Source organism: Macaca mulatta, chromosome 8 (assembly GCF_049350105.2).
Source record: "Macaca mulatta isolate MMU2019108-1 chromosome 8, T2T-MMU8v2.0, whole genome shotgun sequence".
NCBI lineage: Eukaryota > Metazoa > Chordata > Mammalia > Primates > Cercopithecidae > Macaca > Macaca mulatta.
The window spans coordinates 118,696,569-118,717,976 of NC_133413.1; the positions used below are offsets into that span (position 1 = coordinate 118,696,569).

General features: G+C 36.4%; 1 protein-coding gene across 2 annotated transcripts in view; it reads left to right on the forward strand.

The window, feature by feature from the left end:
* The first annotated feature begins 3,497 nt into the window (after nt 1-3,497).
* The window catches only part of EMC2 (ER membrane protein complex subunit 2), a 49,392-nt gene continuing 31,481 nt past the window's right edge, over nt 3,498-21,408 (forward strand). The window contains 5 exon segments of one of the 2 annotated variants that reach the window (NM_001257604.1): nt 3,498-3,573; nt 12,502-12,615; nt 13,110-13,174; nt 15,732-15,817; nt 18,547-18,604. In NM_001257604.1, the coding sequence (NP_001244533.1) occupies nt 3,534-3,573; nt 12,502-12,615; nt 13,110-13,174; nt 15,732-15,817; nt 18,547-18,604 (363 nt within the window). In that variant the 5' untranslated portion in view covers nt 3,498-3,533. 2 annotated transcript variants of the gene reach the window in all.

Here is a 21,408-nt window from a genome sequence, read left to right on the forward strand (position 1 = left end):
GTTAAAATAACAAAGTTGGTACTCTGAAGCAGCTTAAAGTGGTGTAAAATACAGAAAGTAAGCAAGTAAACAAAAAATCCAATAGTGATAAGTGTCATGATGATGGATAGGCATTACCTAAGGGCTACTTTTTACTGGATGGTCAAGAGAGGTCTATGAGTACATACATTTAAAACTGAGATATGAATGACAAAAGAAGATGGTTTCTAGGAAAAGGAAACAGCTGGGCAAATGCCAGATACAAGGCAGATAGAATCTTGGTCTGTTTGAGGAATAGGAAGTAGATGAGAATGGCTGCGGGCTAGTGAGGAGAGATAGAATAGTAAGAGATGAGGTAGGAGAGGTTGAGAGATGTCACCTGGCTGAGTAAAGCCTTGTAAACCATGGTAAAGTGTTTGAAGTATATTTTTATTGCCATGGGGAGCCATTCGAGGCCTATCATCAAGGGACTTCTGTAGTCTGTTTTTTTTTTTTTTTTTTTTTAAGACCAGTAGCATTGTTGTATAAAAAAACCAGATTTTTTTTTTTTGATTGCAATACTCCTTTATTATTTCAAATCTGCCAAAGATAGAAAAAACTCTTAATGACCTGCTGATGTTGAAGCATCTCTGTGATGGACACAGAGATGAATCTTCATCTGGTTGATCTTTGTTTTCTACAACATGTATGGCTAACCACTGCACAATCCAATTGCATGAGACATTGGTTGGATGTGAGAGTGAGTAAAAATGCCTATTAAAATGCTAAAAGAAATTCGTATACAACAACAGCATTGTTGAGTGCAATGATAATGGAACAATTCTCATAGTAAAAACCAGAAAAATATACCACTACTTCAGCATAACCTGCTATAGGTTAGAATCTAATATGATGACACTGAATTATTTTTAGGGGAGTGAATTACCCTAAGTAGTAGAACTGTTTACAAAACTATTGACACTGATACTAGCCCATGTATCAAAATCCAAGGATTATTTTAATAATGAGAAGTCAATATCTTATTTTTAAAAATTTATGACTTTATCCAGTCAAAAGTATCTAAGTGTCCACATTTAACTTACATCCAACAAGTATTTATTGAGCACTTATTATTTGCCAGAAGCCATGCTAAGTAGCAACAATAGAAAGAAGATGGGACAGAAATACCTCTGCTACAGCATGCAATCAAGTGGAAGGCTGATATTTTAATCTAAATGGTTTTTCTTTTTTTTAAAAAAAAACAGATTTTACACAGCAAGAATGAAACAAAGGTGGCTAGGAAACTATCACAATCATTCAGGAGAGACATGGTTGTGACTTAGATTAAGGTAGTAGCAATAGATATGAAAAGCAGATGAACTTTGGGAAGTGCAATATAGAATTTGCTGATAGACTAGATATGGGGAGTGGTGTCAAAAAAAGGAATCAAAGGTACTTCCAATAATTTTAACTTGTGCAACCAGGTAAATGATTTCCTCACCTATGACGGGGAAAAGCAAGGTGGGAATGTGCAAGGTAACAGCAGGAATCCAGAGTTCTGTGTGGGCTATGTTAACTTTGAGATGTGTATCAGCTAGCCATCTGAGTATGTCAAGCAACCAGACTAGGTTTTGGGAAGGTTTATCAGTTTGGGACTGATCAGCATATAAACAGTATTTCTAGACATAGGATGGTACTTCCATGAGAGTGCCACGCTGGGGCTTTAGCTGCAGCATCTGTTTTCATCTTGATTAACAACACAAGGTCGTAATTTTCTTTTTATACAGACAATATTAGATTTTTATATATGAGCCTTTTTGATGTTTAGAGAGAAATACAAGCTGAAAGTCACCCAGCTACTAAAAGGTAGAGCCTGGATTCAGATCTGGGAGTTCTTGTTCTTCCTGTTGCACCAGGTTGCTTTATTGGAGCATTAAAACATGTGAATTTCTGAGTAGAGTATTTTTTAACTTTTTGAATGAAAGATTTTTAAAAAGTCTGTTTAGAAAGAATGCCAGCTCATTCAGAATTCAATCCAAGTGTATAAATTCACTAGTCTTTTCTGTTGTTAAGTGACTTCTCTGGGGTAGATGACCTGATGTCTTTTTTTCCCTTTTTTAAACAAACAAAAAAACTTCTGTGGTTGACAGGAGCCGACAGGTGAGGAATGGAGAGACGTTGGTCAACTAGTACACACTTTTGGTTGTAAGATGAATATGTTCTGGAGATCGAATGTACAGCATGGTGACTATAGTGATAATTCTGTATTGTACACTTTGAAGTTTGCTGAGAGATTTTTAAGTGTTCTCACCACACACACACGTACGGGAAATATGTACGGTGACGGATGTGTTAATTAGCTTGCTTGTGGTAATCATTTCACAATGTACATTTACATCTAATCATTACTTTGTATACCTTAAATATGCACAATTTCTGTCCATTATACCTCAAAAAAGCTGAGAAAAAAACCCCTCCACTCTTTTGACTTGTGGGATACGATTATTTCTACTTCTCAAATCAAATGCCCCTTCTTCATTGACCCATAACTCATGGCTGCATTGCAGTGATTTTTAGTTTTTCCTCAGCTTACATATTCCTCCTCTACAATCTCATGTCCCCCTTGCTTCAAATACTAAATATATGCTTATCATCCTCAAATTTTTTGCCTCCTGTCCAAACACTTCTCCTTAAGTCTAGGAGATGACGTTCAAAGTTTCCTAAAAGCAATTAGTCTGGTGGGAAAGGAGGCTGCCCCATACACCCAGGAGTAATGAGGAGAGAAGTTCAGGAACTGTGAAGGTCTCATTCTTACATACTCGCGACAGTTTCAAACCTAGTGTGGCATGCAGACATGGATGAAGCAATTACAGGCACGAGGAGCGTTAAAGAAGGGTACAAGCGAGCACGAGGGCATTCAAGGGAACTTCAAAGCTCAAAGGAAGAATCCCACTTACTCCCTCAAAACTTTGGAGTTTATCCGTTTAGTCGATTAAAAAGTGAACAGAAAGCAAATCCCATTAGGGAAGGAGGAAAGTTGGGGACAAATAAGGAATTCGTGCAGAAGGCTACACTGCGGCCGGCCAAGAAGAGAATAAGGGTACTTAAAGGAGTGTGAAGAGAATGAACACGCCTACGTAGAAAAAAACTGAAAAGCCTGGATTGGCGGACACTAAAAACCCAGCATTTGTTAAAAATCCACGGCAAAAAACACAAACAAAAACAAAACACACACGCACATACACACACAACAAAACACTCACACACACATACCCCTACCCCTCAAGCCGAGCCAGCACCGTCGCCCTGCCAGCAGCCAGAGTATTCTCAGATTCCGGGAGCACCGCGCACCGCCCACCTCGCTCCGCCCACTGTCCAGTTCGCTCCGCCCATCTTGTTCCGCCCCCTTCCCCGAAAGCCCCTCCGCAGAGCCGCGTGCACGTGTGTGGCAGATACCGCCCCCACAGCTCTCTTGGCCAATGAGAAAAAGCAACGTAACTCTCCACCGCCCGGTGGAGCGTCACGTGACTGCGTCTCCCCGCCCTCTCACCCCGCTGCTTCTAGGTTCTGGGAAGATGGCGAAGGTCTCAGAGCTTTACGATGTCACTTGGGAAGGTAACTTCGGGTGGGGACGGGTGCGGAAAGACTAAAAGCGCTGGGAAGCCGTTCGGGAGTACCCGCTGCCTTCGGAGAGCTGGATTCGCCGGTCTCTTTTTGGTACCAGAGCCCTCAGTGGACGGGCCAAGCTGAGGTGGAGGCTGAGGCTGACCCCTTCCTTGGCCCGGGCGCGTACTCCGCGGCGTTTCCCACGGTGTCTGCTCATCCGTTGACCTGCCCTCCTCCGCGCCAGTCCAGCGGCCCAGGGCCGCTTTTATTTATGAGGCGGGCGGGAGGGACTTGAGGCTAGGGTTGTCACACTCTAAGCGTGGTTGCTGGGCGGTGCGGAAGAGGCGGAATAGGTGGTTACTGAAGCTTCTTTGGAGCCAAGAAACACAGGGCCTCTAAGGCCCTTTACTAAGTGCTATGTGAGGATTACAGCTCTTTGCAGAAAAGCTGTGTAGAAGTTGCGTGAACAAATGTGATTCTCATATGCCACTCTACATTTGGTTTTCTCCTTAAACCTGGATTTCCAGTTTCTTTTCCTTTTAGTCTAGTCTCTGTCCCTCTCCATCTCAAAACACGTTTACACACACAACACAACTTCTTACTCCCTACTAGTAGATTTTTTTCTGAAGGGAAAAATAACTGATTAACTCTGGTCTACGTACGTGCTTACGTGTGATGGTCACTTTTCCCTATCCTTAGTTGATCTAGAGTGGGATATATTCTTTGAATCTGGGAACAGCCAAACCTTGGATCAATTCTGTGTGCTTAAGAAACTTGAGTTTCATTAAGGCGTGGAATTTGTGTAATTGGAATTCATATTTCCAGCATTTAGCATAATACAGGAGACTTCAGTAGCTAGTTTGTTCAACGAATGCCTTCTTGGGATGTTTTAATAATGACCTGAAAACGTGAAAGTTACATTTTCTGTTTTATCGTGAATAAATGTATCAGGTATTATAAAGTTGTAAATCCGTTACAAATAAAGCAAAATTCCTTTATACTTGAACTGAATTAAATGATTTGTTGGCTTTGCGGCCTCTAGCACGTTGTGAATCTCAGTATTTATACCTGAATTGAGGGATTCCATTATATTAAACAACAGTGTTGATTTCTTAGTGCAAAATCTTGGATCTATCAACACACAGTCCATACTTCCAAGGAATTCACAATCTAATGGAGAAAACAAACCTATAAACACAGTTTTGAAAGGCTTGTGTCAGGGTATCTTCCGTAAGCTGGATGGTAGATAAATGGCTGTTATTTTTAATGCTTTTAAAAAACTGTTTTAAATATTACATAATTTTTAGAAAGTGCTATTATGAAGGTATGTTCATTATAGCTTTCCTAGATGATAGTAGCATTTGTAAAATCCTGAGGGGCGAGTAGCTGTATGCTACCAACAGACAAGGTGATTTAACTGAGTAACTTGGACCTTACCCTGTGGTCATTCTAAAGAGGATTGATGTAATTGATTTGGAATAAATAATTACTACACAAATTTGTAGGAATAAAAGAGAAACATTTTTAAGTGTTTCGTAAACTGTTAAGTACTATATAAAAGGAGGTGTTATTATTAGCTAGTACTAATATGATTATGTCCCTCCTCTGTGATCTGGACGTTGTCCGTGTCTCCACCTTTATTTCGAGCCATTCTCCCTCTCTCTCTGTGAGCTGCCTATGCTGGCCTTTGTTGAATGCCCAAAATTGCTATGCTGCTTCTTAAAGCTGGCACATGCTAGTCCTTCCACTGGGAGTGTTCTTCCCTCCTTGCCTCACTCTTGCCCCCATTAAACTTTATCATTTTATCAATTCCCCACAAAGCTCACCTAGTACAAAAAAGCCTTAGTTGAACACTCTACTGCCCAATTCCCTTTCCTCATCTCCCACCAAAATTGAAAAAGAAAAAACCCAAACAACAAAATCAAGCAACAAAACACACCTGTAATCCTTCGATTATATATTCTGTTCTCATACTATTGAAGCACTTACCCAATTGTGTTTTTAAAATTTTGTCTCTTCTAAGATGAAAGGGACCAGGCCTGTTTCTTCACTGTCACTTCCCTAGAGCCTGACACATGGGGACGGAGCTCAGTAATTATTTGTTGACTAAATGAATTGTTAGTGGGATTAATAATAAACAGTAACACATTGTCAGAAAATATTATAAACCATTTTTCTAGCGTTGAAATAATTTCTTTAGTATCTTAAAGATTTCAGTATCTTAGATGAAATTAGGCAACTTGCTTAAGTAATAGGATACCGTGTGCTCACTAGTAAAGTGAAGGTTTAGACCTTTCCAGAATTCAAATTCTAACTTAAGGGACTTTTAAGAAAAGAGTATTCTAGATTTTTATTTCAGAGACTTATGATAACAAATTTTTAGGATGAAGGGTGATGGAAAGATTCTCAGGGATAGTGTTTTCAGATTTTTTGGGGGCGTGTGTGTCAGAGGTATGTCCTTAGGAATTCCACTGAACAGTGTTGTGAATTGGTTAGTTCAGAGTGCTATAATTCTTGTGATAGGAAAATTTATCATTTGTTTATAAAAGACCTATGTAGTAAGTTTAACACTTCCACATCTGTGTTAGACTCTACTAATAGACTATTTGGTTTGTTTCTTCAGCCAGTTGAAAGTGATTAATACTTACTACGTAGGGAAGTTATTAGACATTTGGAGGTGGGAAAGAGAATTTAGACTTGTAAGGAGAGTATATTCAAGTTTCTTGAGAATATGATATTTGGGCAGGACATGGATAGGATGCCTAGAACAATGCCAGGCACATAATAGGCATTAAATGAGTATTTGTTGAAAACAAAAAATGTATGAGAAATGTTTGAGAGCAATTTAGTTGTTTATGTTCACTGCCCCTACTTCCTCTCTTTTTATTCAGACCTTCAACCTCAATTTGATTTCCATGCCCTACCACTCCACTAAGATCTCTAGGAGATCTAATAATAACATGTATTTTGTATACTTCTACTACTTTTGCTATTGTAGAGCACTCCTCTGTGGAAAACTCTTTCTTTGCTTTCTTAATGACATTCTTCTTGTTTTCTCCTTTCTTTTTGGGCCTTTCCTTTGTTGAGTTCTCTACATCCATTTGCTCATTTTTTGGTGTTTCAGTGTTTCTTAGTCATCGTCTTAATCTGTTATTGGTGGTTTTTAAGTTTGAGATCAATAGACTTTAAATTGATGCAAGCATAAGTGTCATATGGTCTGATGAAATCGGGCAAAATTTAGTGCATGTGTAAACATACATAGTTCTGGGAAAAGATGGTTCAGAGTTCTCATTAGCTTTGAAGATACCTAAAATAGATTAAATGGTATCTGTGGGCAATCTTATCCACATCCAATTTTAGCTATCAATTAGCCTATATAGTAAATAACACATTAAACATATATTTGAGTACTTTGCACCAGGCACTGTTGTAGTTCTTGAGGGTATAGTGCTAAGTAAGACAGGCAAGGCCCCAGATTTCAAGGGACATACCCTGAAATTTCACTTGTAAACTGAAGATCCATATTTCCAGTGTTCTACAGGGCACATGTAATGGATGTTTCACAATTAACAAAACTCAAAACTGAACTCATCATCTTCCTTTTGCCTTCTGCCTCCAACATCACTGCTGTCACCACTTAATTCTTTTCTGCATTTTCCCTAGAAATGTAGATAACACTGTGTACCTCCCCTCATTCATAAAACAACTTCTGCTCACCTTTTAAGATATAGATCTATGAGACTTCAAAGCCTGGAAAGTACAGATATGTATGGCAATGAAGTATATGCTTTGCAACGTCACTAGACGTTTCCAGTAAAATGTCTTTCTAGGTAAACTAGAAAGGTAGGTAAAAACTAGAAAGGTAGGTTGGTGTCTTGAATGCTAGACTAAAGAGTTCAGAATTCTTTTTTGTATATAGATGGGAGGCAAGGTCCTAAATTCAAAAAGAAAAAATCAATGGCTCCTTTCATTAAACTTTTGCATGTTGATATAGAACAGGGCCTTTTCTTTGGTAGAGATCTGCTGATTGAAATTCCTTGTCATGTTTAATAAACCATGTTTGGTTTTGCTTTCTTTAATGTGGAGCAGGAACATAAAGTCCCTAATATAGAAGCTTCAGTGCATAAATCTTTTAGATTTTTGTTATTTTTCTCATAATATTTTAAATTAAGTCTCCATATTTAATATGACAGCAGTTTTTCAGAGCTATTTACTTTTATGGAGTCTTTTCAAAGCATACAACTTTGTTTTTTAGAAACCAGTCTCTTTTCGCACTTAAGTTTTCTTTGGCTTATAATATTTCATTATACTATATAATTACATTAAATTTAACTGGCATGAACTGGTTTGGATACAGGTAGCTAAATTTTTAAAATGTAATAACTGTTGGAAACAGTTAACCAAGAGCTAGCTGATACGACTTATTAGCTAAGAGCTTCTAAAATCTTAGTGGCCACGATTATTAAGTTTTGTAGAAAGCAGTTCTTTGAGTTGATTCTAACCGGAAGATGATTAAGAGAATTTTTACTGAACCTCATTAATCTCTCCATCATATTTTAATTACTTGTTTACATTCTTTACACACAGAGATCTTCTCAGTCCTTCCGTTGACCAGCCATAGTGGTGAGAATCAGAAAACAAGCTCTCAGTAAATGCTCGTTTGTTCAGTGGGTGAATGCTAGGACATGAAGCTTGTTTTTGAAGTTTGACCCACTAGTGTATGTAGTAATGGTAATAATAATGAAAATAGTATATGAAACATTTTGTGTACATTGTCTCTTTTAATCCTCACACGTATCTTAGGAAATAGGCTTTATTTCCAGTTTATAGATGAGGAAGCAAGCGAGAGGTGAAATGACTTGTCTAATATCCCACAGCTAGTAAAAGGGAGTCCTGTGATTTGAGCTGCTCTTATACACTTCTCCCCCACTGAGTTATTAACTAATTAAGTTCTTCCACCTAAGCTGTCATTCTGTTATTCTTGGAATATGCCAGATTAGTTTCTTTCTCCAGAATTTAGATTTGCTGTTTATGGTTGGCTCCTTCTCATTCCTCTCTTAGCTTGAAAATGACCTTCTTAGAGAACCTTCTCTGACCACCCTTTCCAAAAGCTCCTCCTTTCTCCCAGTCTCCTAACTTTATCATACGGTCTTTTAGTTTTATTTGTGTAATTTCACTATCTAAAGTTATGTGGATTTTCATCTTTTTACCTATTAGACTCTAAGCATTATGAGTATATAGGATATCTTTTTCTTTCTTTATCCTCAATGCCCAGATCAGCCTGACACGTAGTAGGCATTGAGTAAATATTAGTTGAATGAAGAAGAACAATATTTACTCCAAGAAGTAAGTATTAGTTGAATAATGAAGTAAAGTTCCAGTCATACACTATACTGCCTCAAAGAAGGTAGAAATCATTGGGTATCTTAAGAATTTAAATTGTAATGAAGTAAATCTTTAGAAATGTCTGCTAGTAATTTACAGATTGAATTCGGGTGGAGAGATCAGTTTGGAAGCTATCCTAGCAGTTTTAGCATGGGGTGATGAAAGCCCGGGCATGCATAATAGCAGTGGAAATAGACTAGAAGATGTAAATCTTAGAAATACTTCAAAAGAGTCCACAGGACTTAGATAACCAAAGTAGGAGTCAGAAACAGCATTCAAAAGTGGAATGTCAGGTAGTATTAACAGAAAGTAGAATTAACAGAAATGTGAACATTGAGAAGGGAAGCCATATTTTTGGGGATTGAAGATGACTTGATTTTCGGATGCTGTGATTTTGAGGTAATGAACTATCAAAGGTGAAAACGTGTTTTCTTCAAGACAGTTTTATTTTTATGAATAACTTTTTAGATAAATGTACTTAAGGCATTTCTAAAAATAGTATGTGACTAATAGTGCAACAAATGTATTTATTATAGCAGCACTCGAGTGTGGCAGGGTCAGCTAAGTAAGGTATGTAGCTTAAGGTGTTTATAGGTAAAATGTTGCTTGTTTTGTAAAAGTTATATTTTCATACACAGTGTTTCTTGTTTTGTGTTCAGCTATTATATTTTAATATGTTTGTGACTGTGTATCAGACTGTTGTTTTTAGAAGTTATACTTTAAAAAAGTGTTCTCTTTCCTCCAAGAGTGTTTTTCCACAATGAGAAATACCTTTTACAAATTAACTCGTACTCAATTAAGTATACATATACATGAATCTTTGAGTGTATGTATAAACTGAAACCAAAGTTTCATTTACAAACTATTCTTATGAGTATTGCATTCTGTTCATTTTGTTTCATTCTCCCCCGCACCCCCTCCCCTACCAATATATTCTGGAAGAAATCCACTAAATTGATTTTATACCTTATTAATGGATTGTAATACACAGTTTGAAAAATACTTCTCCTGGAGCTCTGTGTGCATTAAAATAACGCTTTCCTTTTTCAAATCAGATTGCCTTTTCTTTTAGAATAGCTGTTCCCAACAGCCTGCAGCCAATCTGACTAGATACTTTTATGGGACTATGAATAATTTAGAATTTATTATCCTGTAGTTATCAACCTTTTAAAAGAATATACTGGTTTATGTAAATGAATCTGTAAGTGGTATTTCTGAATATATAACAAAATGAAGTGGAAAAGATACAGGATTGGCGGAAGTAGTTTTGGACTAAAGAAATCAGCAGAATTAAGTAGCTGACATATTTTTCCATCTTTCAGAGGTCACCTCACTGCAGTGGCACCTCATGCAAGTTGTCATGGAAGGAATAAACAGAACAATCATAGCCACTCTCTTAACCTTTGACCTTTAGCTCATCCCACAGGGTTGCACAGTAGTTAATAAAATGTACAAGCAAGCAGTGAGCAGCTTACTTACATAGTATGTAATAAAATGACCTTGGCTTTGAGGAGCAGGCCTTTTGCAGGAGGGTGAAAGGGTAAAATGAAAATTTTAAGCCACCTTTGAGGAAAGAGTGAGGGAAGAGCCTTTATTTCTTTTGAGAGACTGAAACAGTTATCAGATTTTTTTTTTTTAAATAAAGATGACTAGAATTTTTGTAGGACTTCACATTTTATAAAATGCTTTACATGAATTTTCTAGTATTTGGTTTCCTAAACTCAAAGGCCAAGCAGATGAGGAAAATACATGTAGCTGGGTGAAAGACAGTAGTGGTGCCTATGAAGAACTGGTAAGTGTATATACCCTTATCTAAGGGTAATCAAAATCAACTTAAAAACAAAAATATCCAAACTGTTGTACTAACCAAGCAACTTTATATATATATATATTTTATGTAATCTTAAGTGCTCATCCCTGAGCTAAAGGTAATACTATCTATTCATTGTTATTGGAAACTAAGTACAGATTCAGTAAGTTATGTAAGGTCATGTAAAAGATGGAGTTTAGATTCAAACCAAGTGTATCAAGTCCATGTTCTTTCCAGTAGACTCTACGTCCTCCATGACCGGAGATACGGTTTAGCTGTGTGTCCCCACCCAAATCTCATCTTGTAGCACCCATAATTCCCATGTGTTGTGGAGGAGACCCACTGTGAGATGATTGAATCATGGGGACAGGTCTTTCCCATGCTATTCTCATTATAGTGAATGGGTCTCACAAGATCTGATGGTTTTAGAAATGGGAGTTTCTCTACACAAGCTCTCTTTCTTTGCCTGCTGCCATCCACTTAGGATATGACTTTTTCCTTCTTGCCTTCCGCCATCATTGTGAGACCTCCCCAGCCACGTGGAACTGCAAGTCCAGTTAAACCTCTTTCATTTGTAAATTGCCCAGTCTCAGGTGTGTCTTTATCAGCAATGTGAAAACGGACTAATACCACCGGTTTCTTTTCTTTGAACTGTTTACTCCTTTCCAGTTTATCTTTTGGGGCTTTTTGTTTTTGCTTTTGTTTCAAATTTATTTATTTTTAAAATTGACACATAAAATATAAAATTCTAGGTTTTTTTTTTTTTTTTTTTTTTTTGCGTCAGAATGATTTTCCTGTCAGACAGCTATGATTGTGTTGCTTTTCTTTTGCTCAGTATTTTTTAGTTGTTCTGTACCTTTAAAAACAAACTTAAACGTTCTTTAGTATAAAATAAACGTCTTCCAAGAAACTCACTCACCTTGTTGTACACTCATTTCCCGATCCTAGTGTGTTTATTTAATTCTGAACTACCAGTAGTTCTTTCTGTGTAGGATAACTTACTTTGTTATTTGCCTGTTGTCGTTTTTCAACTTTTAAGAGACGGGGGTCTTGCTCTGTTGCTCAGAATGGAGTGCAGTGGTGCAATCACAGCTCACTGCAGCCTCAACCTCCAGGCTCGAGTGATCCTCTACATCAGTCTCCTGAGTAGCTGGGACCACAGGCAGGTGCCATCATGCCTCTTTTTTGTTGTTTTTTTGTTTTGTTTTGTTTTTGAAACAAAGTCTTGCTTTGTCACTCAAGCTGGAGTGCAGTGGCACGATCTCAGCCCACGCAACCTCCACCTCCTGGGTTCAAGCTGTTCTTTCTCAGCCTCCTGAGTAGCTGGGATTACAAGTGCTTGCCACCACAGCTGGCTAATTTTTGTATATTTAGTAGAGACAAGGTTTCGCCATGTTGGCCAGGCTGGTCTTGAACTCCTGGATCAAGTGATTCTTCTGCCTTGGGCTCCGAAAGTCCTGGCATTACTGACATAAGCCACCATGCCTGGCCCATTCATCACTTCTAAAGATAGTTGTAATACCAGTTGTAATGCTGTTTCAGCCTTCTAAAGGATCTGTTGCCTTTGTTCAGTTTATTTTCTACTTTATCAAATTTGAGCTACCACAGACTTCTACATGATTGTGAGTTTATTTTCCTTACCTAAAAAGTTGATTTTGTCTTGTCAGGTTTTTGACATCTATCTGGTGTGTATGCGTGTGTCTGGGTACATATACACTTAAATGTCATGTTACTTTTTTCAGAAATGCGAGATAAAATGAGAAAATGGAGAGAAGAAAACTCACGAAATAGTGAGCAAATTGTAGAAGTTGGAGAAGAATTAATTAATGAATATGCTTCTAAGCTGGGAGATGATAGTAAGTTCTTTTTATTACATTCAGGCTCAGTACATGTCTCATTTATGGGCTTTTTTTTTTTTTTAACTATTCTTTCATTTATGATTTTTCTACTTGTTAATCTTCTTTGTGACTTTTCATCCCAAGACTTTTAATGATAGTTTATTTTGAGATGGATTTATAATTGCTTGGTAGTAGTAAGCTATCAAATAGGCATTTTGTTTTAAAGCTCAAAGGGCTGCCAAATGTCTGACCGAAATGTATTGTCTAAGGACTCTTGTAGAACAGTAAAAGTATTAAATCATTGGAGATTTTAATCTTATATTAACATATTTTACACTGCTGAAACATGTAAGAATGCGTTCTTTCCTTAGTTTCAGAGATAATACAATAAATCAATTTTCAGTTGTAAGTAATATTTTCTAGAAATATCAGAAACTAGAATTCATTAATTTCCATTTGTTTTATTTTTTAATATTAAATTTAGTTTTTTTCCCACCTCTGTATGTTTCTAGTTTGGATCATATATGAACAGGTGATGATTGCAGCACTAGACTATGGTCGAGATGACTTGGCATTGGTAGGTATTTAAATGAAGTATATATTTAATTTGCTTCATGAATTGTATACCGTAGTTAAGACTTAATGTATGGCTTATATGGAATGCTTTCTATAGCTGGTTTTGAGTGCTACTCTGAACAGTAAGTGGAACTAACTGGGTATTTTAGGACAAAGTATCTTAAATCTTTTTATTAGTCCTGAGAAGTAGCTGTTTAGTATCCTAGTTTTACTGAAAAGATTTAGTTACTGAAATTTGTCTGCTTAGTAGGTAACTTATCCTATTATATAGAGTTTAAAGTAAGAAAGTTTAAAACAATTTTATCTTTTGTGTTATTGAATGACTTTCATAGAATGTAATGTTCAATACTATTACACAATATTATAAACATATCTGACATAAGAAAATCCTGATGTATAGAACATAACTTAAAATACTAATAATATTTGGCCAGGTGAGGTGGCTCACGCCTGTAATCCCAGCACTTTGGGAGGCCGAGGCAGGCGGACCACCTGAGGTCAGGAGTTCAAGACCAGCCTGACCAATGTGGTGAAACCCCCATCTCTACTAAAAATACAACAAATTAGCTAGGTTTGGTGGAACATGCTTCTAGTCCCAGCTACTCTGGGGGCTGAGGCAGGAGAATCGCTTGAACATGGAAGGCAGAGATTGCAGTGAGCTGAGATTGTGCCACTGCACTCCAGCCTGGGCAACAGAGCAAGACTCCGTCTCAAAACAAACAAACCTAATACTATAGTTTTTAAAATAACACTGTAATGATAGCTGTGTTTTTGGACTTGTGCTAGGAACGAAGCTAAATGCTTTACTTCATGCTTTTATTGAGCCTTCATAATTATTTATTGATTTGATTTGTGTTTGATGTTATTATTATATTTATTTTATAAATCAGAAAGTAGAGGCGTCTGTTCTGTTGTTCCTATCATCTTGAATTCTTAAGTACCACTTCATGCTGCCTCTGTATTTAAACTGAAAGAAAATATACAAAAACAAAAAATTGAAATACCTGAAAAAAAATCACATCTGAATTAGTATTATCCTTTTCAAGGTTGGGTTGGCCATACATGTAAATCTAGTGGAGCTGTTAGTGGTGAAAACATTCCACAAAACCTTTGTTGGATTACCTTCAGTACCTATGAGACATAGTCTTTTGAGTATTCATAGAGGTGGCAGTTTTATATCTTGAGAGGTTTTTATTTTTATTTTTTTGAAATAGCCAAATATCACTTAATAAAGTAGGAAGTCAAATTAGAAAACACTGTTGATTAATAAAGCAGTATATCCAGTTAAACAGTAACTTTTTAATGGTTAAGATTATTTATACAGTTAGCTTGCTTGACTGACCAAGTAATATGATTTTGCTTGATATCAAAAAAATAAATGAACATATCTTCACTTTTGACTAACTTGAATATTTTTCTTACTGTGGCAAATTTCAGCCACAAACTTTGAAGCTGTATTTCCAATTCATATTAAAACTTATTTTATTACCAGTTAATAGTTTCATCGGTAGTTAATAGCATTATTTTGGTCACACATGCATTAATATGCTTCAGTGGACCATTTGTATAATCTTTAACATTTCTAGGACTTCCAAAACTTATAATCCTTCATATGTTGCAGAGAATGTAGTTACTCAGTAAATATTTGATTATTTAGTCAAGTTGATGAGTCAGTTATGGATACTTGTTCAAAAAAATTGGTATTCCATCCGTTTAGTGTCTGCATTTTCTGACCCCCAAATCAGGATATGTTGATTGAAAGGATGATTGATTGACTGGGTGCAGTGGCTCACGCCTGTAATCCTAGCACTTTGGGAGACTACCGCAGGTGGCCACTGCAGGTGGATCACCTGAGGTCAGGAGTTCGTGACCAGACTGGCCAACATGTTGAAACCCCTTCTCTACTAAAAATACAAAAATGAGCTGGGCGTGGTGGCAGGCACCTGTAGTCCGAGCTACTTGGGAGGCCGAGGCAGGAGATTCGCTTGAATACGGGAGGTGGATTTTGTAGTAAGCCAGGATCGTGCCACTGCACTCTAGCCTGGGTGACAGAGTGAGACTCCATCTCAAAACAAAAAAAAAAAGGAAGGTTTATGGATTAATATAAAATTTCAACAGGACAAAATTAAACACTTAATGTTATTTGCTAGGAACTTGAGATGACTACTAAAAAACTTAGTTCTTACCAGTAGAATGCTTATGCTGCAATTAGGAAGAAAATGGCAAGCGCTGTTATCATTTAAGTAGGAGGCTGACACATAGTAGTAGTTTTTAAGGAGGAATAATATGATATTAGTACTTGAAGAGTTATTAGCGGTTCTCATAATCTGCTTATTTTCCTGGTTAAGAGCATGATCAGTTTCTAAACTGATTGTTGCCTTCACTGTAATGTCGTAGTTCTTCTTTCAATCCATTGTTACTGATTAATTTTACTTCATGTTATTAGATGACACTAATGAAATTATTCAAGAAAACACATTGAAGACTATATAGGCCATTCATTATAGCCCATTTAGTATAAATAATGTAATTACTACTCAACTCTTGTTTTTTTTCAGTTTTGTCTTCAAGAGCTAAGAAGACAGTTCCCTGGCAGTCACAGAGTCAAGCGATTAACAGGCATGAGATTTGAAGCCATGGAAAGGTAACCAAATCTTGTCAACAGTGTGATCCTATTAAAACTGGCAGGCATGGAGCTTATTAATCATGGTGGTGTTAATTTTTTTTTTATTTCAAACATTCTAGAGTGTGTGAAATACTGTCTCATGGCTTTAATTTACATTTTTTGATGACTAATGACGTTGAAAACCTTGTCATGTCTGCTTAGATATTCAAATAACTTCTTTTTGAAGTATCTTCTTTAGTCTTTACCCGTTTAAAAAATTGGGTTGTTTCACCTTTTTTGCTGCTGATTTGTGGGAGGTCTTTATATATTCTGGATAAAAACTTTGTCAGATATATGTGCTGTGAATATTTCTCCCTATTCTCCTGCTTGAATATTTTATTTTCTAAATGGTGCCTTGTGAAGCAGAGAAGTTTTTAATTCCGATGAAGTTTAGTTTATCATGTATTTTTAATCGTTAGTGATTCTTTTGTCCTGTCCAATAATTGTTTTCTAATATCTCAACAATATTCGGTAGTGTTTTCTAGACAGTAGGAACAGTTAAATTATGATTATTTTTAGTTCGTAAGAGTGCTTTCAGACTATTTTTCTTTTTGCTGTCTTTTAAAATTTTATTTTCAGTACTTCTGGATGATTGTGCTGTACAGTTCAACTGTGTCCTTATATTCTGCCTATTATGTCTATTACTAACAAAGGAGTATGGAAGTCTCCAACTTTAATAGTGGATTCATCTATTTCTCCTTGCAGTTCTATTAGTTTTTGCCCCACATATTTTGATGTTCTGTTGTTCGTCACATAAGATTAAAGGTTGTTGCATTTTTCTTGAGAATGAGCCCTTTATATTATGTAATGCCCCTCGTATATCCCTACTTATTTTCCTTGTTCTGAAGTCTGCTTTGTGTGAAATTAATATAGCTCCTGAGCTTTCTTTTGGTTAGTGTTAACAGCATATCTTTCTCCTTCCCTTTATTTTTATTCTGTTGTATCTTTGTATTTTGAGGGTTTTGTGTAGACAGCATTTCGTTGGGTCATGTTTTTAAATCCACTTTGATAGTCTCTGTCTTTTCATTGGTATACTTAGACCATTTACATTTAAAGTGATTATTAATATAGTTGTTTCATTATCTGCCATATTCATAACTATTTTCTATTGATTGCTCTTTTTTCTTTTGTCATTTGTTTTCTGCCTTCTCTGATTTAATTGAGCATTTATAGAATTTCATATTTTCTCTCTCTCAGTATATCAGTTATACTTCTTTTTAAATTTTTTAAATAGCTGTCTGAGAGATTGCAATGTGTATTTAGAACTATCCAAGTCCACTTTTAAGTAACACTATACTGATTCACAGTTAGGGCAAATCCCTTACAACAGAGTATTTTTAATTCCTCTCTTTTGTCATTTGTAGCACTGCTTTCATTCATTTCACTTATTCATAAATCATAATCACCAAATACATTGTTGCTGTTACTATTTTGAGAAAACTTATCTGATCAATTAAGAATAAGAAAAAAATTTTATTTTACCTTTATTTATTCATTTTCTAATGATCTTTCTTTTTTTATATATTAGAAACTTCCAAAGGTTCTAACCAATATTATTTTCCTTTTCTCTGAAGAGCTGCTTTTAACATTTCTTGAAAGGCAGGTCTGCTGACAGCAAATTGCTTTAATTTTTGTTTGTCTGGAGTATATTTCTCCATCACAGTTAATGGACAGTTTCTCAGGATACAGAATTCTAAGTTGGTTTTCTCTCAGAACACTTCAAGTATTTCCCTTTACACTTTTCTTGTTTGCATGGTTTCTGAAGAGAAGTCTGATATAGTGCTTATCCTTGTACCTGTATAAGTAATGTGTTTTTTTCTTCTGGCATCTTTTAAGATTTTCTCTTTGTTTTTGATTTTCTGTAATTTGAATATGTGTAGGTGTAGATTTTTTGGTATTGTGCTTGATGATCTTAGAGCTTACTGGATCTGTAGTTTTGTGTCTATCATAAGTTTGGGAAAATTTTTAAATGTTTTCTATATTTCTTTCTTTTTTCCTTCTAGTATTCCATTACATATATGTTACATCTTTTGTAATCGTACACACTTCTTGGATATTGTGTTCTATTATTTTTCTCTTTTTATTTCAGTTTTGAAAGTTTGTATTGATAATTCTTCAACCTCCTGACTCTTTTGGGTTATGCCCAATCTACTAATAAGCCCAAGACCATCAAAGGCATTCATCATTTCCTTTGCATTGTTTTTGATTTCCAGTATTACCTTTTGATTCTTTTTTAGAGTTTCCATCTCTGTTTACATTACCCATCTGTTTTTGCATCTTGTTTACTTTTTGCATTAGAGTCGTGAAAATACATATCATTGTTTAAATTCCTGGTCTGTTTATGCCAATACTTCTACCATATCTACATCTGGTCTCCTGGTGCTTGTTATATCTCTTCATAGTCTGGCTATGTGTGGCTAGTTTTTACTTTTGTACTTTGGACAAATTGAGTCAGTATTTTTTTAAGGGAAATTTTCTGTAAGTACTATATACATGATCTGCTTTACTTAACAAAATAAAACTGTAGTAAACGTTTACTGTTATATGAAGATGGAAGACTTTGGTAACGATATATAAATGCGTTTAAAGCAATTATAAATGCATTTAAATTAAAAGATTAAAGCCAGTTTAATTTTTTTTTGTATTTACTATTTATCACTATATTTTTAAGGTAATAATTGTAGATGTTTCTTTTTCTTTTTAAATAGATATGATGATGCTGTACAGCTATATGATAGGATTTTACAAGAAGATCCAACTAACACTGTAAGTTGGCAGATTGTCTTGAAAAAAATTTAAAGTTTAATTTAAAAGATAAAATTAATTAATTGAGGAAATAATGGAAAGATACATAAGGAACTAGGTTTTATATTTTTAATTTTTAATTGAAAGATATTTTTATTTTTAATTTTAAATAGTACGTGATGGGCCACATTTTATTTTATATAGATTTAAGACTCTCCAATAAAATTTGACTTCTCAGCCTGACCAACATGGTGAAACCCCATCTCTACTAAAAATACAAAAATTAGCCAGGCGTGGTGGCACGCGCCTGTAATCCCACCTACTCAGGAGGCTGAGGCAGGAGAATCCCTTGAACCTGGGAGGCGGAGGTTGCAGTGAGCTGAGATTGCGCCACTACACTCTAGCCTGGGCGACAGAGCAAGACTTTACCTCAAAAAAAAAAAAAAAAAAAAAATTCTAGAAGATATCTTATTAGAAAAGGGGCTAGTTATGATTTGGAAAGAGTAGACTATGCGTTTGCATAAAATATTTTGAAGTTTATGAAATACTAAATTGTTTAATTTGTGCAGTTACTTTTTAGTTGTCTTAATGAAAAATAAAATAAGCCATTTCAGTAATTAGTATATGGAATTAATGAAGGCATTTTATTTTGTTTTTGCTTTTTTCTGTCTTATACATGAATAAGAAGAAACATACCCTTTTAATTTAGTGTACTTTTGAACAAGTATATTAGTTTATTGGATAAATTATTTGTTCTAAAGGTACCTATATAGTAGTATTTGTTTGAAAAATACCCTGGTGAATTCTGTTTTTAATGTTGAGAACATTATAGTTTATTGCCATAATAGCTTTCCTCAGACTTAACCTGTTAACTAAAAAGTTACAGAGAGACTTTAGATAATATGTCAGTCATTTTAATGTTTTATGTCATTATTTCTATGCACACATATGCCTGCTAAAAGAAAATAAGTATTTTTAAAATTTTTAAACAAAAACCAGGTTGAGTTTTTTTTCTTTTATAGGAGGAGAAATTGTTATATTAACACAATAAAGATACATGAAGTTTTTCTCTTATTTGGCAAGTATTTCTTTAAAAATAGACATAAAAAAACTTATATAATGTCTGACTGTAGATTTTAAAATGTAAAATGCTTAGTAATTGAACAACAGTAACTCGATGTCTGTAGTTTCTAGAGCACATTTATCTCAGGCATTGATCATAAATTCCCTATCTCTGCTTATTTCCTTTGATAGTCTGTAATAATACTTACGTATTACAGTAGTTGATATGTTTCTTAAATGATAGTTGCTTACTTTTAATCTTTTCCCACCCCAGGGAGATTTTCTGTGGAAATTTCTTAGGGTTTTGAGTGGGTGTGTGGGGGTTTGTGTAGGGATATGTGTGTCTGTGTGTTTGTGTGTGTAAGTTTTATTGGACTTACAGTTTCTCATGGCTGGGGAGGCCTCACAAATATAGCAAAAGGTGAGGAGAAACAAGTTACATCTTCTGTAGATGACAGCAGGCAAAGAGAGCTTGTGCAGGGAAACTCCCATTTTTAAAACCATCAACTCTCACTATCAGAGACTCACTCACTATCACAAGAGCAGTGCAGGAAGCACCCACGCCCATAATTCCGTCACCTCCCACTGGGTTCCTCCCATGACGTGCAAATTGTGGAAGTTACAATTCAAGATGAGATTTGGGTGGGGACACAGTCAAACCATATCATTCTGCCCCGACCCCTCCCAAATCTCATGTCACATTTCAAAACCAATCATGCCTTCCCAACAGTCCCCCAAAGTCTTAACTCATTTCAGCATTAATTCAGAAGTCCACAGTCCAACATCTCATCTGAGATAAGGTAAGTCCCTTCCACCTATGAGCCTGTAAAATCAAAAGCAAGTTATTTCCTAGATACAATGGGGGTACAGGCATTGGATAAATACAGCCATTCCAAATGGGGGAAATTGGCCAAAACAAAGGGGCTACAGGCCCCATGCAAGTCCAAAATCGAGTGGGGCAGTCAAATCTTAAAGTTCCAGAATGATCTCCTTTGACTTCATGTCTCACATCCAGGTAATGCTGATGCAAGAGGTGGGTTCCTATGGTCTTGGGCGGCTCCACCTCTGTGGCTTTACAGGGTACATCCTCTGGCTGCTTTCACGGGCTAGCATTGAGTGTAGATTTTCCAGGTGCACAGTGCAAGCTGTCGATGGATCTACCATTCTGGTGTCTGGAGGACGGTGGCCCTCTTCTCACAGCTCCACTAGGTGGTGCCCCAGTAGGGACTCTGTGTGGGAGCTCCTGCCCCACATTTCCCTTACACACTGCCTTAGCAGAGGTTCTCCATGGGAGCCCCACCCCTGCAGCAAACTTCTGTCTGGACATCCAGGCATTTCCATATACCCTCTGAAATCTAGACAGGGATTCCTAAACCTCAGTCTTGACTTCTGTGCACTCACAGGCTCAACACCACATGGAAGCTGCCAAGACCTGAGGCTTGCACTGTCTGAAGACATGGCTTGAGCTCTGGGTTGGCCCCTTTCAGCTACAGCTGCAGTGGCTGGGATGCAAGGCACCAAGTCCCTAGGTTGCACACAGCATAGAACCTTGGACCTGGCTCATGAAACTACCTTTTCCTTCTAGGACTCCAGGCCTATGATGGGAGGGGCTGCCATGAAGACCTCTGACATGCCCTGGAGACATTTTCCCTATTGTCTGTGGAATTAACATTAGCTGCTTGTTACTTATGCAAATTTCTGCAGCTGGCTTGAATTTCTTCTCAGAAAATGGGATTTTCTTTTCTATTGCATTGTCAGGCTGC